The 13024-nt window shown below is 39.6% G+C and overlaps 1 protein-coding gene across 3 annotated transcripts in view; it reads right to left on the bottom strand.

Moving 5' to 3' along the window:
* The window catches only part of LOC108041322 (calcium/calmodulin-dependent protein kinase kinase 2), a 268166-nt gene that overhangs the window by 77356 nt on the left and 177786 nt on the right, over positions 1-13024 (bottom strand). Inside the window, exons 2-3 of one of the 3 annotated variants that reach the window (XM_044458811.1) lie at positions 6780-6991; positions 6294-6698 (exon numbers count right to left, since the gene is read on the bottom strand). In XM_044458811.1, coding sequence (XP_044314746.1) covers positions 6294-6470 — 177 coding nt within the window. In that variant the 5' untranslated portion in view covers positions 6471-6698; positions 6780-6991. Of the gene's footprint in view, positions 1-6293; positions 6992-7135; positions 7195-13024 lie in introns of those variants that run through there. The other 2 variants (XM_044458810.1, XM_044458812.1) reach the window with 2 other exon arrangements.

Raw genomic sequence — 13024 nt, 5'->3', positions numbered from 1 at the left:
AGGGCGATCATATAACCGGGCACTCGGGAACTGCTAGATTTATATATTTATGTTTTGTTATTGTGGCCAAATGCAAAATGCCAAATAAGGTGTCTGTACTTAAATCGATGCGTAACACTGAGTACAGAGTGCATTCGATATGTGAACATACTACAGCACTTTGGTGGGGGGTGGGTCACCAATAACTATAAACTAAAGTCTACAGAAATTAAAACCGTATTAAAGCTCATTTTATATTTTTAAGGAAGAGCAGGGAAATGCAAAGCAGAGGGAGAGGGAGGGAGACGGAATCATTTGTTGACAATTTGTATGAAAGCAATATGCAGGCAGAAAACGTATGATGCTTATGGAGACACTTAAATTCGATAATAGATCGACTTTTTGCTTAGTTTCTTTGTTTAGAAGCTAGCTAGAGCTTTGGTGAAACCATCAAATGAATCGTTAAAGCTTAAGGAAAAACTTCACCAAAGGAATTTTTCATACTCAGTTTAGAAGTGCCATTTCTCGACGTTTGAAGATATTTTTGGCTAAATTGTAATTTTAGAACGGGTGTTAAAAATAGTAAAAAGCCTTAAATCTAAGGGGTCAAATTTTTAAGCATTTATAATGTCTTAAACTATTTTTGGGCGAAAACACGGATTCGATTGGTTAAACGGTTTAGCGTCCAGAATTTTTGAAAAGAAAATTGACCTTTTTTCCAACTGGAAGCGAATGGGGCCACTTGAGGAGCCCTAATAAATCTTAGCAAATCAGTTTAAAGTTATTAGAATGTAATAAAAATGCCTATTAATATTGTTAACCAGTGGTTTTGGCTCTGCGTTGGTTCCCAGTTTTCTTACTAATAGCTTTATATATAGAGATGTAATATAATATCCCAAACACGATCAAAGCCCCAAAAATCCAATGAACGTTTTTAACAAATTTTGATTAGTACTTTTAAATAATTTATAATTAATATTTATATTAATAACAATATTCATTTTGTTACATAAAATCTCAAGGAGTTTCAAGGAACGTTAAAGGCCACCATTCCATAAATTGATTTAAGGCAGGCTTGCACCTTGTTGGCGCCCAAAACCTGATATTTTTCTGGAATTTATTTCTTGGAAAGTATGTTAGGTATGGGAATAAAATTTTAGCCACTTGTAGGGTACAGTTTATTGAAGCTACACAATTTTTTTGAGTGCGATCCAAGCGAAGGGGGGAGGGGGAGTACCCAGCAATGGCGGCATGTCCGCGAAAAACTCGTCCTCATGGCGGATTTTTTGGAATTTTAAGAAATAATCTGAAACGCAAAAAACGAATATATTCTTAATCTGTACACTTGTTCGTATGGCTTGAACTAGGATAATTGAAAAAACATAAAAAATGCAAAAATTATGAGCTTTTGTAAAAAAAATCGGTTTTTTCCTCATTTTTTCGTTACTCATTATTTTTTTAAATAAACAATTTTTAATATTTTCAAAAGATCCTAGTTCATGCCATGCACATACTTCTGAGGAACATGTATAAAAAATTTCATGACGATTGCTCAATTTTTGCGGCTTGTACGACTTCCGCCAACTCGGAAAAATGGTTTCGAGAAAAACGCGTTTGAAAATTTTCACTATAATGGCAACGCGCTTGACACCGGTCCACCAAACGGCCGATAACTTTCGTAATTCAAGAGATTTCGACTTGAAATTTTAGGAGAGTAAAATTGAAACATGTATGTATCCGAAACTGCACAAAAAAAAAATTGTTTTTTTTGACCTCACAAGGTGCAAGCCTGCCTTAAGACATTCAGGTCAACTGGATCCTCTGAATTGAGACTAAGGGTTAACAAATAATGACAGCGGACATCTGGCACATAAGAATTGGCTGCTTTGGGGACAACAGTATATTACAAACGATGCTTGACCATCTTCACAGCAGCTTCACAAGGGCGCAAAAGTGTGGCGATCTGGGAGAAATAAGACAAAATGTCGAGTTTTATGGTCGTCGGTGAGAAATAGACATCGCAGTTTAAGCAGCTCCTTTCTTGAGCCAACAAAGTGTGTTGCATTATCATACCGTTTCCAACACTTACCGACGGCTTGTTGAAAGCCTCTGACTTGTAGAAAAATGGCCCACACACGTCTGCCATAATGGTCTCCACTAATCGAGGCTTTGCTTTAAGCAGGTAGCCTTCATGGAAGTATGTAAAAGTGCTAGAGTGATCCCATGGCTTTTCGGATCATCGAGTCAAATGTAGAATTCCTCAGTCAGCCATCTAGTTAAAGAACTCCAAACTAATCAATAAAGGATAATAGCGAGGCGAGAGATCTTGTAAATGTATCATTTCGTGTGCAATGACTTGATTTCTTCCAATAGATAAAAGCGTTGATTAAGACGGCCGAGTTCCGTATTGAAGAACTTGCACCGTGAGTTCAGGATGCCGGATTGCTAAACTTATGGATGTAGTCGAATATACGCTGTAGCTCAATAAAACTACAAACGAATTTCCCATTTAAATCTGTTGGAATAAAACGCCACTGTTTTATAGTAGTAAATACTTGTATAGCTGCAACTGGGTTTTTTTTTTGCGGCATAGAGGAGCTGCGCTACAACGTGAAGTGTGTCGATGCAGAAGGAGGGATGAAGGGACGTCCATTACGATGATCGACGAAGAGACCTTGGCATACAAGGTACGCATCGACAACTTAACATTCAGTGGTTTGGACGAAGTCCAGAGAGCCTTCTAATGTAATGAGCCATCTCGTCAGTGGAATGCGATCGACTATGGTATCTGCCACCTTTTTGGAGTTGAAAGCCCGAATAGGCCCGGTAAGAGTTGGCTGGTTTTTGACGCTGCCTTGGCAGCAGGACGAACATCTCCAAATTCGGCGCTGGACGAACGCCCGCCTCATTACAAATCCTTGCTAGATGTGCTTTTTCATTTTAGAGATGAAAACAAGGTAAATCCTTGTGTGGCGTGTTCAACAAAAATATAAAACAAGAGAGAACGCTATAGTCGGGTCCCCCGACTATCAGATACCCGTTACTCAGGTAAAGGGAGTGCGAGGGAGATGGAGATAGAAACTTTGATCACGCATAACTTTTTAACGAATGGTCCGATTTGAAAAATTTCTTCTACATTTCGATAGGTATTGATAAACACAATAAAACTGCATTTTTACTTTTCCGAAATATTTAAATTTTTAAAATCGTATATAAGCGATTGTGGGCGTTAAAGGGGGCGTGGCACCATTTTGAAACAAACTTGCGCTGCGTAGGAACTCCTAGAATCTGCTTGCAAAATGCCAATCTTCTAGCTTTTATAGTTTCCGAGATCTCAGCGTTCATACGGACAGACAGACGGACAGACAGACGGACATGGCTATATCGACTCGGCTAGTGACCCTGATCAAGAATATATATACTTTATAGGGTCGGAAACGCTTCCTTCTAGCTGTTACATACTTTTGCACGAATACAATATACCCTTTTACTCTACGAGTAACGGGTATAACTAGATGAAGCCGTCGCAGTTTATGGCGACATTATGGATATGTTGCATCAAGATTTAATCCGACCAGAGGACAGATGTTCCCAGCAGAAAGCTGTGGAGAAATAGCAACGACACCAAGAAACCTGATGACTACGAAATGAACGTAATGACATTCGGTGCAGCCTGTTTGCCGAGCTCTGCGTTTTACCATAAAACAGTGAATGCCAAACTATTTAGGCATACTGATCCGAGAGCAGATGGGGCATCATCGACTGTCATTATGTTGCGTTTTTACTCGAGTTCTCACTCGATAATTGCGAACGCTAGATTCGAGCTAGGCCAGCTTGTATCCTGCTCACCAGTAGCGGAAACTGCATTGGGCCCTCGCCATTATTTTGAATGTTTACCTGTACGAACTACAGCGTTGCACGTTTCTGTAGATGCCAGTCAATCTGCACTTGTTGCTGTGGCCTATTGGAAGGTCACCTACGAGGATAATGGAAGCTTCGTTTGCGCCCAGACGAGAAACATGTCAATCCCACAGTTGAAGTTACTGCAGCAGTTCTTGGAACGAGGCAGCTGAACACTGTAAAGGAGTCACAGAGTGTGAGCACCAGTGATATTGATAGTAGTACCGCATGGACCCACAAATCCTGTCAGTCAGACAATCACAACAAAAGGAGTTTTCCAACGAGATGCGGTCGACTGCAAGAAAGATTCCGTCAGAAGAGATTTTAGAGAGCTGATGGCCTACAAAGTTGAGCGTGGAGCTCCGCGAGCCTACGGGAGAATTGATTCCGCTTTGCGGATGCCATACAGTGCACACTCTTAAGGAGATGACTGCATCAAAATTTGTATGCTACGATTACAGAGATCAGGACGAGATTCTGAGTCACGAAGCTGATATGTAAGTAACAAACCAGCACGGTCGAAGCCGCCAATTATGAGTCTCTTGCCCTTAGCTTGGAGGCCAATGGATTGCTGTTCAAGAATACTTGACTGGATTATTTTGGTCCACTGATGGTGACCCTGGCTCGTCAGAAGGAGAAGCGATGGGTAGCCCTGTTTACGTTCTTGACGACCAGGGCGATACATCTGGAAGTGGCGCTCGACCTGTCCACGGATTCTTATATAATTGCGATAAGGAATTATGTTTTTTGTTTATGAGTTTTGAATAGTGTTTGAATTGAAAAATTCCATTAAAAGTCGGACGATTATATCCTCTTCCACATCCTTATTAGATAAAATCGTAAAATAAGTATTGCAAAAACGTCGTTTTTGTTTAAACATACATGTAAGAGTTAGAAAATAATGTGCTTATTTAAGGGGACCCCCCATTCTCGGTTTCAAAAAATCGATTTTTTTTCTTTAAAAGATATTCCTTTTGAAGATATAGCCGATTTATGGCGACTCCTCAGGCGACGGCGAGAGCTTATCAAAACTTTAAACGCGTTTTTCTCGAAACAGTATTTTTACGACTGGCGTAGGAGATTACTCAAAAACTATTAATTATATATAGCTATAGCATGAACTAGGATAAATCAAATCAGTGAAGATCTTCTTTACTTTTTACCTTGATTTGTGTCTTAAAAGAAAGAGATTTAAAAAAAAAAATGTTCCAAGGTCCGCCATATTGTTAATTTTTGTCCGAATTTAAAAATCCTAATTCATGCTATAGCCATATAAATACTCTTCCTAATCCCGTCGGAATTTTTAGTTTCAGATGTTCCAGTGAGCTTAAATCCCATACGCCGACGAAAAGCAGGGCTTTTGTTCAAAGACAAAAGACAAAAAAAAAATTATGTTAAATTGTTTTCTTATTATTTAAGTCTTTAAATAAATGGATGCAAAGTTGTAAGCCTAAAAAATAATATATGTACATTTTCCAGCCCATTGAAAATCGTCAAAATTTGAAATCGAGAATGGGGGGGGGGTCCCCTTAATAGTATTTTTGGGTTTTTACCTATTTCAAACGCAGTAAGTCGCATTTGTACGTATTTTCTTTTCTCTATTTGTCGAGGACCCGGAATTGAGAGCTTTTCAATTCCGTGCCCTCGACAAATTGTCCAAATATCTAGACTGTCAGTTTCTTCCGGCTTTCAACTCCCTCCTTGCAACAATGATTGCGTTACACTCGGATAAAGTGCATCCCTCACCAAGCCGCGGTCTTAGCAACTTTAACAATTTCTCATTTCTCCATTTGAAGGGACCCCCCTATTAAAATTGTTCCTTTTACATTTGCTTAAATTTTTTTTTCTGAATGCACAACATCTCGGGAATATTGTGTTAAAATTTTAGATCGATCCCAGTAAAAATTCCGAACTTATGGGCAGTTCAACGGAGGTAAGTAACCTCGTTTTATATTCAATTTTTGGGTGTCCCAAACTTCAAAACGCTCTCCAGAAAAGTTGCCATTTCAAAGTCGGTTTACACGATCCTGCAAAATCTATCGGACGGATCATTTTGAGATTTTCCACAGTATTTCTCTATTAATTCCTCAGAGCAATAAATATCTCTATCTTTGCGAGAAAATCGGGGTTTTTGCCTTAAAAAATCGAAAAAAAATTTTTTTAATAAAAACTCGACAGCGTTACCTGAGGAATCTTGTCCTTTAACTTTAACAATGCAATTTAATTTTTTTATTTCATATGATTCTGTGACCAGTTATCGTGTACACCATATTTTTGACATTTTTTAAGGACTTATTTATTTAAATTAAACCTTCAAATATATACATTTATATTTAACCTTTGTTTTGCCAAAGATAGCTTTTTTTCTTGTTTGTAATTAAGTTATATAAGACTTATTTAATCAAATATTTTACCTGACCGATTTGTTCCATTAATTTATATTGGTTTAATTGAAGAAAACTTCCAGATTTTTCCATCGATATTCGTCTGGACTCCCGAAAAGCCGGTCGCCTTCGATTGGATCGAGGACTACCAAATGGGCTACTGTACGGGCTATACGGAACATTCGGATATATAGGACGAGTTTCCATTGATTGAAATTTGGATGCGCTTTTAAGTTAAATTGGTGCAAAGGTATTGTTCCTGGGATCTTTTTCAAATAATTCTTTATTCCAATATTCTTTGATTTCTTTGTGGCGGAGCCGTATTCATTACTCTCTTGAATATCAGTCAAATAGTTATCGTGTGTGTTTGTCAGGAGCGTGGAGCTTGGTAGCTACTCAAAGAAGAGTTCATTGACTGTAACAATATCCTCGTTTCTCGGAAATAAAAAATATAGAAATTTAATTCAATTTCGATGTTTTCAATATCGTTTTTTTTATTGACTTTTGTTAAGTTACCTGATTTTTTAGTAACATTGTCCCTAGCAATCGCCCCTTTATTGTCTTGGATGGTAAGCTCACTCAAAGAATTTATTGAAGTACTTTGAAAGTTTAAAGGTTTTAAACCAATGTACTTTAATTTAACTTGCTCAAGTGTTTCGGTATCACAAACTCTCATTCCTTTGGGTACAAACAATAAGTTAGCATCTTCGTCTGTGTTTAGTTTATTCCTGAAAACAAAAACAAAAAAGGTTCATAAATAAATTAATATTTATTTTGCTTCCCTAAGCTTGAAGTCCATGTCGGTTACTAAAATGTAATAATGATTATATATGTGCTAACAATATTATGCATCAAAGCAGAACTGAACATACCGATGTAACGACCTGATTCTTTATTTTCTGCTCGCTACGTAAACGTGCGGCTAGCTCAGAGAAGTTGTGAGTTCGTTCCACCAAATTTATATTGAGTGACCGCCCGTCACCAAAGGATAACGCCAGAACTGATTAGGTTGGTGCTGGTTTATTGTTTCTCTAAAATATAGCCTTACTGCTATTAATCTGCTGCCCGTTGTCGCTGTCTTCTGCTGCGTTGCTCCTGGCTCGCTGCGCTGCTCCTGGCGTGCTGCTGCGTCGCTCCTGGCTTAACGCTGCGTCGCTCCTGGCCTGCTACTGCGTTGCTTCGGCTTGCTGCTCCGGGTGACTGAGATCCGGACGACTCCACCAAAACCCTGGATGTTATGCGAGCTTTCCTACCGGGGGCCGGCAAGGTGTATCGCCTAGCAGGTGAACCGAAGTTACGCCTTATCGCCTAGCCACCTTTATCGCCTGGCTTCCGGAGTTCAGCTTGGACTTTGTCGGCAAGGTGTATCGCCTAGCAGGTAGAACAAAGTTCTCCCTTATCGCGTAGCCACCTTTATCGCCTGACACCGCGCAAGGACTCCCTAAGCTTGACTTTACCACGACCTAGCACCGTTGGATCTCAGCGTTGTAGCCTCAGCCTTGTAGACTTGTCGTCGTTCGGCGTCTCGACTTTGCGATCTTGATCCTTGGGCACTTCGGTTTCGATGTTTACTTATTCCGCGTTCACGCACTCGTACTGTCCCGAGCTGCGCTTGCGCCGTCCTTTTTATAGGCGCTGTAGGTGCCGTTATTTCCCTCGGGTCCAACGTCCACTGAGGTACCGTTAATTCACGGTGTGTCCTCTTTGTGCGGGTCCGAAGTCCAATCAAGGTACCGTTAATTCACGGTGTGTCCTCTTTAGGTGGGTCCAAAGTCCGCCAATTCACCGTTTGACCTCGTTGCCCTTGCCATATGAGGGTCCAAGGTCCGAATGTTTCCCGTTTCACCTGGATGCCCTTCATTTCTCCGGTTTTCTCGCCTCCTCCGCTGTTGCTAGGCCGATCTCCTGCATCGAGATTTGTGGGGAGTTTATGACTCCTCACATTTCCCCCTTCCTTCGGAAACGTAATGAAAGTGGTGACTTTCCCCGCCCTTTATTTTTAGACTACTCGAATTCCCCGCCTGACTTGCGTGTTAGATGTTCCCCAGACAGTTCCCCGAAAGACTTAACCTTTCCCCAGACTGTTCTCCTAAAAGACTTTACCCGTACAGCTCCTTGAAAGACTTGAACTTTCCCGCGACTGTTTCCGTAAAAGACTTTTCCATAGCCATTCTTTTAATTTTTTTTTTTCCTTTTTTTTTCTTTTTTCCCCCCCGTTTCCCCTTCCCCCCCCCGTTTCCCGGTCCCCAGATAGTTCCCAGTTCCCATTTCCCAGACAGCTCCTGTTTGTAGTTATAGGAATGGTTGCCCCTAGAACATACTCTAGTGACGATAGGTTGCTAAACCAACACTTAAATTGGTTTAACTCGGAGGGATCATGCGTATGAGGGCCAAAGACACAGCGATGCTCACTCGTAGAACGCAGAGTAGTTGAATACACAAGTATTGCTTGAGTACTGATTTTATTAGGGCAAAAGGTCGGGTTTATATACACGTTTTTCAGAGTCAAGGGGGGCACCATAGCAAAGAAGTGGTATGGGGCTGTTAGTTAAAAATACATTGCATTGCTTATGTTCTAAGATATACAAAGGTACAGAGTCATCATAATTGTCTCCCACACAAGGAGTTAATACGCTAGGGTTAGTAAAAATAGAAAAGGTAGCTCAGGCAGAGCTGGCGCTGTCCGTGAACGTCAAGTGGCTTAGCGACTCAAGTGGTACGCTAACATACTCCCGGCCGTTGAACAGGTGTTCAACATCATCCAATGTTGATCTCAAAGGCGTCGGATACAGGTGTCTGGTGATGTCTTCTTGGGGAGTTGGTTAACGCTGGCCTCTCTGGTAAGTCGATGTCCTTTGACGATGGCGAAATTAAATGATGTGATTTCTTTTGGAAACGTCTCCATACATAAAATATTATCACCCCAAGTGATAAAATTAGGGCGACATATGAACTTATGTGGTGATGTTGTAGATCGACGATCTCGTTTGGCATTTTTATTTTTATTCTCGGAATCAATTCTTTACTGAGCTCATTTAATTCATTATAACTTAGCTTCAATGAATTATTTGGGTGTGAAACTTTAGGAAGCGGAGTTAAAGATTCATTCAGACTGCCAAATCGAGCATACGATAACTTCAATGTTCCAGTAGAGGTTACCTGATGGCCAATTACGCTCAGAAAAGGATTTCTTAGAGTGCACTTCGGATCCAAGGATAAAAGTCCGATATTATCAATTGTAATTGTTGATAATTGATCATCACATACTGCTGATAACTCCATTGGTGATTTAATTGAAAATATCCATTGATTTTTTGTTCTTAATCTTTGCCATGAGAATGATTTCGTCGAACTTTTTGTTTGGCACAATGACGATGATTTGTTATTAAACATTTGAAACTCGCAATGATTTTCAATAGAAAACATGGATTGCTTATCTGAGCAAATATACTCTTCGTCATTAATTGAATTACAAAGATCAAATTCACTTGATGACATAGTAATGAATTGATCTCGATGTTGATTCACAGCCATGATTGGAAATTCAATATCAAGGGAAATCATTTTATTGTTGATGATTACCGGTATTGGAATCAAGTTATATATTTCAAATAACTGTGTTGATAATAATGGCAGTGTTAATTTAAAGATTACATAATCCTTTACCACCTTTGCTTCTGCCCTCATTAACTTATATAATTGAAGTATATCATCGTTGATGAGAGGGAGCATTTTTCCTTGAGGCATGTGAATTTTTAATTTGTTTAAATGTTGTCGAAGTTGCTTGGGAGAAACGAGCAGTGGGCTAATTTCATTGTGATGGACGTTTGTCAGAACATGTGAAATCTCTGTCTGAATTCTTTGAAGATTTGCCGCCAATATGGATAATTGATTTGTCAATGCAATATACCATTGAAAGGCTTTAAGAGAATCTAGACGAGCATTGGCTATATCCTCCATTTGCTGAGTCATTATTTTAATCCTTTTATCGATGGTAGCTTCATCTCGTTTCATGATGTTTATCGTAGAATCAATTATTGAAGTCTGATTCTTAACTAATTCTAAAATGTAATCTTCATTCGATTTCACCTTTTGAATAGTTGATGACATCTTCTTGGCATACTCTGTGTCTAATACGCCAAATAAGCTGTTGGCAATATTTCCCACTATGTCCAAGGGAGAACGACGTATTCTTGACATGTGGAGTAAATCATTTTCAGTTTTTATTTCTTCGTAAACGTGTTGAAAATGGTTATATACAGCAGCACATGCTTGAACTGGTTGTATATGTGAACACATTTGACCAACCTTAAGTGTCCCCGTGTAAAATGTCTTTACATCTTCGAGATACGGCTTTAAATCATAATAAGCTATGATTGTCCAGTCTGCAGTTGCTAGTCGAGTAGATCCAATTTTTTCGTAATAAATTCCTGGCCTAGAACCAAACCTGGTTATGTTAATCGGACCGGCGATGGCTAATGGTAATAGCAGCAGCAAGATTAATAATGGCATCGATATCATTGGTAAGGATGGGCTCTTTCGTCTTTTTGGCTCTTGATCTTCCTTTGTTTCTTCTTCAGCATCTTCTTCATTAATTTCCTTGCGTTTTTCTCCTGGATCTTCTTGACGGAATAGGGGAGCAAGCTTATGGATTGCTCTTTTAAAAACTCCTGTTGCAGTTTTTACGTCTGCAACTCGCACATATCCATCTTGACCTGGATAAATTTTTATTATTCGTCCTATAGGCCATTGAAGCATAGGCACATTGTCTTCCTTGACAATAACCATCATGCCTTCTCTTACATTTTTATGGGCCTGTTTCCATTTTGAGTGTTGTTGCAGGCTTGTTAAATATTCTCTGGACCATTGCGTCCAAAATGTGTGCTTGAGTCGCTGCACCAGTTCCCATTGTTCAGGTAGTGATTTTATTCTAAGTGGTTCTGGGTCAATAAATGACCTGGTGTAAGGACTGTAAAGTCATTAGGATCATTCGACATTGGAGTAAGTGGCCGAGAATTTAATACTGCCTCGACATTTGTTATGACAGTGCTCAACTGCTCAAAGGTGAGGTTTGCAGTGGACACATTTTTTAATAACAACGTCTTTGCTGACTTTACTGCAGCTTCCCACAATCCACCAAAGTGAGGGGATCTTGGTGGAATAAATTTAAAGTGAACACCCTTCGTATTGCACAGCTGAAGTATGGAGTTCTTAGCCTGCTGTGAGTGGATTGTTTCCTTTAACTCCTTCAATTGGTTGCTGGCGCCAACGAAATTTGTTGCATTGTCGCAGTATAGGGTCTGACACTTCCCGCGACGACTTATAAATCGCTGTAATGCTCCAAGGAATGCTGCAGTCGTTAAATCTCCGACAAGTTCCAGATGGACAGCCTTTGTGGAGAAACAAACAAATACTGCTATGTATGCTTTATCAGGTCGCTTGCCTCGGATTTTGTGATGTATCCAGAAGGGTCCGCAATAATCAACTCCGGTATTTAAAAATGGTCTGTTTTGTGAGACTCTATGCTCAGGTAGTTTTCCCATTATTTGAGAAAGTAATTTTGGACGAAACCTGGTACATGGCACGCATTTCATAATTACGTTTCTAACCATAGGAGTGATTTTGATGATGTGATACTGGTGTCGTGCAATACCTTTTAAAGTATTTTGACCACAGTGCATATTTTCCTCATGAAGTTTATGTAACAGCATTTTTACGATGTTGTCATTGTATGGGAGTAAGTAGGGATTCATTGCATCCCGTGAAATTGGGGCATTTTCCACCCTTGTTCCTACTCTTATAATAGAGTTTTCGTCCAAATGAAGATGAAGAGATGCGACCTTGCTGCTATTGGGTAATGGGCGTTCGGGATGACGTCGAAGGTGATTAAATTCATTTGTGAAACCAGCCTGTTGTATACAACGTATTATAATACGCCTAGCTTGTTCTAATTCGTCAAGCTCTAGTAAGACGGTTTGTTTTCTATTTTTACGATAACAAAATCGTAACATGTATGCTATTATACGTTGCAAGCGATTGAATGAATTTCCGTGTTTAATGCCATATATTTGTTCTCCAAGCGAAACTGTTGCCAAAGTAACAATTTTTGTTTAGCTATAAATAGAGCTGGCCATTTCTCTTCTTGTCCATGAAGAAACAGTGGTCCGTATAACCACAATGTATGTGCACTTAATTGAGATGCAGGTATCCCTCTAGAGAGTACATCTGCAGCGTTGAGACTTGATGACACATGTCTCCATTGATTTGGACAGGTTGTATCTTGTATTTTCGACAACCTATTTGCAACGAATGTATGGAAATTCGATGCTTTTGCATTTATCCAACATAAGACGATGGTGGAATCTGTCCAGTAATGACATTTAATGGATTCTGATTTAAGATCCTTTTTCACCTTTTCAGCAAGCTCTGCACCTAACACAGCTGCACATAACTCTAGTCGTGGTAGGGTTTGCTTTTCAAGAGGTGCTACTTTTGATTTTGCGCATAATAGGCGCACAGTCGTTTGTTTGTTCTTATATATGGCTCTTATATAAGCCACAGCACCAAACGCTTTTTCAGAAGCATCCACAAATATATGGAGTTCTTGTTTTTGAGGTATCTTACCATCATAAATGTGTCGCGGAATAGTCATTTTATTTAAACACAGCAAGTCTTGTCTGAAGGCCTCCCACCTTTCCTTTAGGGAATCTGATATCTCTGTGTCCCAATCTAGTTTAAGGACTGACAGATTTTGTAGAAAT

The sequence above is a fragment of the Drosophila rhopaloa genome, unplaced genomic scaffold, assembly GCF_018152115.1.
Source record: "Drosophila rhopaloa isolate 14029-0021.01 unplaced genomic scaffold, ASM1815211v1 contig_177, whole genome shotgun sequence".
Lineage (NCBI taxonomy): Eukaryota > Metazoa > Arthropoda > Insecta > Diptera > Drosophilidae > Drosophila > Drosophila rhopaloa.
The sequence above is the reverse complement of the archived record's forward strand: the minus strand, read 5'-3'. Positions and strand labels throughout refer to the sequence as shown.